At 53.5% G+C, this 1927-nt stretch overlaps 1 protein-coding gene across 1 annotated transcript in view; it reads right to left on the bottom strand.

Annotated features, from left to right (window-relative positions):
• Positions 1–734, bottom strand: part of LOC103920698 (cholesterol 24-hydroxylase) — a 14642-nt gene extending 13908 nt beyond the window's left edge. Inside the window, exons 1-2 of the mRNA XM_009328534.1 lie at positions 726–734; positions 60–193 (exon numbers count right to left, since the gene is read on the bottom strand). Coding sequence (XP_009326809.1) covers positions 60–193; positions 726–734 — 143 coding nt within the window. The remainder of the gene's footprint in view (positions 1–59; positions 194–725) is intronic.
• Between the last annotated feature and the right edge of the window lie 1193 nt (positions 735–1927).

Below are 1927 nucleotides of genomic sequence, written 5' to 3' on the forward strand. Positions count from 1 at the left end.
GAGACAAGGGCAAAGGGAAGGTCATGCCTCTGGGACAGAATAACACCTTGAAACGATACAGGCTGTGGGCTGGCTGGAGGGCAGATCTGCTGACCACAACATGGGGGCTGGTCCCGGTGGGCAGCAAGCTGGACACAAACCGGCCTTTGCTTCTGGTGCTGCTCTTCTCCAGTTTGCCAGATACAGTCTTCAGCTGAGAAGTGTTTAGATTTGGATGAATCCCATTTCAGAGTAATTTGGGTTGGCAAGGACCTCTGGAAGCCACCGGTGCAGTCCCCTGCTCCAGGCCAGTCAACGTCAGAGCTATGTTACATGGCTCAGGTCCTCATCCAGTCACTTGTGCCAGCGTTTGAGCACCCTCATGGTGAGGGTGTTTTGCCTTACACCTAACTGGGATTTCCCTTGCGGCAACTTGTGTCCATTGCCCTTTGTCCTTCATTTTGCAACTCCAAGGAGAGTCTGGTCCCATCTTCTCACAACCACCCGTTAGGTAGCTGAAAACAGCGAGTGGATCCCCTCTGCCCTTCAGCAGCTACTTCTCCACCCAAAGCAAGCCCAGCTCTCAGCCTCCCAGGCATCCTGGCTGCCCTCCACTGGACTCGCCCCAGTTTGTCAATGTCTTTCTTGTACTGGGGAGACCACCACCACACACAGCAACCATCTTTACCTTTTTTTTTTTTTTAATAAATGACTTTTTAGAGCTGGAGGTATTTGATTTTCCCTACCTTGGACATTTAAGAGTGGAAGTGTTCGTGCAACAGGTACTGAAATGGAGGTTTTGGACTGTCCCTGACAATTTATACTTCTGAAAAGCTATCAAGTTCTGTGGGCTCGCATGACATACAAACTTCCACCTAGACACAACAGTACTAGAAACCTTCTTGGGAAGGATCCTAGGCTGATCACCAACATCAAGCCTCAAACCCTGAAGAAGGAACAGAAAAACAGCCACAGGGTTACTCAAGCTGCCATTACTCCACAGTGTTACTTCACACTTCAAAATGAACATAAGGACAAGCAGGTTCAGGTATGACAAGATCCATCCTCTCTCTAATCTTAGATTCCGACCCTGATTACACAAGTAAAACTTGGAGTTAGGCAGCCAAGGTTGGTGTCCCTGTAGGGCTGTGTGAGAGTGTGCTGATGCAGTGCCTCTTCCCATGGCATGTTATGGAGGGCATGTGCACCCAAAGGTGAGGTTGAATGGGAAGCCCACACACTCCTGGAAGAACCGTGTCTCCTTGTGACAGTGCTGCCACTGCCTTGCTGGCAGCCTTCTCACTGCCCTTTATCACTTACGACATTTTTTTTTTTGGCAGAAACCAAACACCTAGCTCATGAGGGAGAGCAGGGAAGGTGCCTGGTGGAGTCAGTGTCAATGTACCTCTTGGAGCTGTGCGGGACGGCAGGCTGTGCTGGTCCAGTGCAGAGAGCCCCTCCCGCGTGGCTAGCGCTGCCTGTCAGGTCCCTCTTTGGCGTCATAAGCAAACGCACAGTTCAGATGGGCAACTCTAAACTGCTCGTTTCGTGCTGCTGTGGCCACCTTGAGGCGACCAGCCAAGGAGATGTAGGCCAGCACATCCCACCCCACCAGCCCAAGGCAGCCAGGCAGTGCTGCAGAGCAGGGCGGTGGGATCTCTGGCGACGCCCGATGCTGCCAGCCTTCCCCGGGAAGCAGGCACATATGTGCATTGTTCCCAGCCAGCCTGACCTCCTGGCCGTTGCAGTTGCCCTTGCCCACATCAGGAAGGTCCTGGCCCGTCCCAGCAGGTCACCCTGCAGAGATACGGGCCGGAGTGTTTATCTTCTGCTCTGACACTTTCTCATGGCTCCAGCCGGGATGCAAGGTCCACCGCTCCGGCCAGCCACGGGAACGGGCGTCGGGGCTAACGCCAACGGTGGGAATCGCTCTGCAGGCGCCTGAAAA

This window comes from Pygoscelis adeliae, unplaced genomic scaffold (assembly GCF_000699105.1).
Source record: "Pygoscelis adeliae isolate BGI_AS28 unplaced genomic scaffold, ASM69910v1 Scaffold130, whole genome shotgun sequence".
Classification (NCBI taxonomy): domain Eukaryota; kingdom Metazoa; phylum Chordata; class Aves; order Sphenisciformes; family Spheniscidae; genus Pygoscelis; species Pygoscelis adeliae.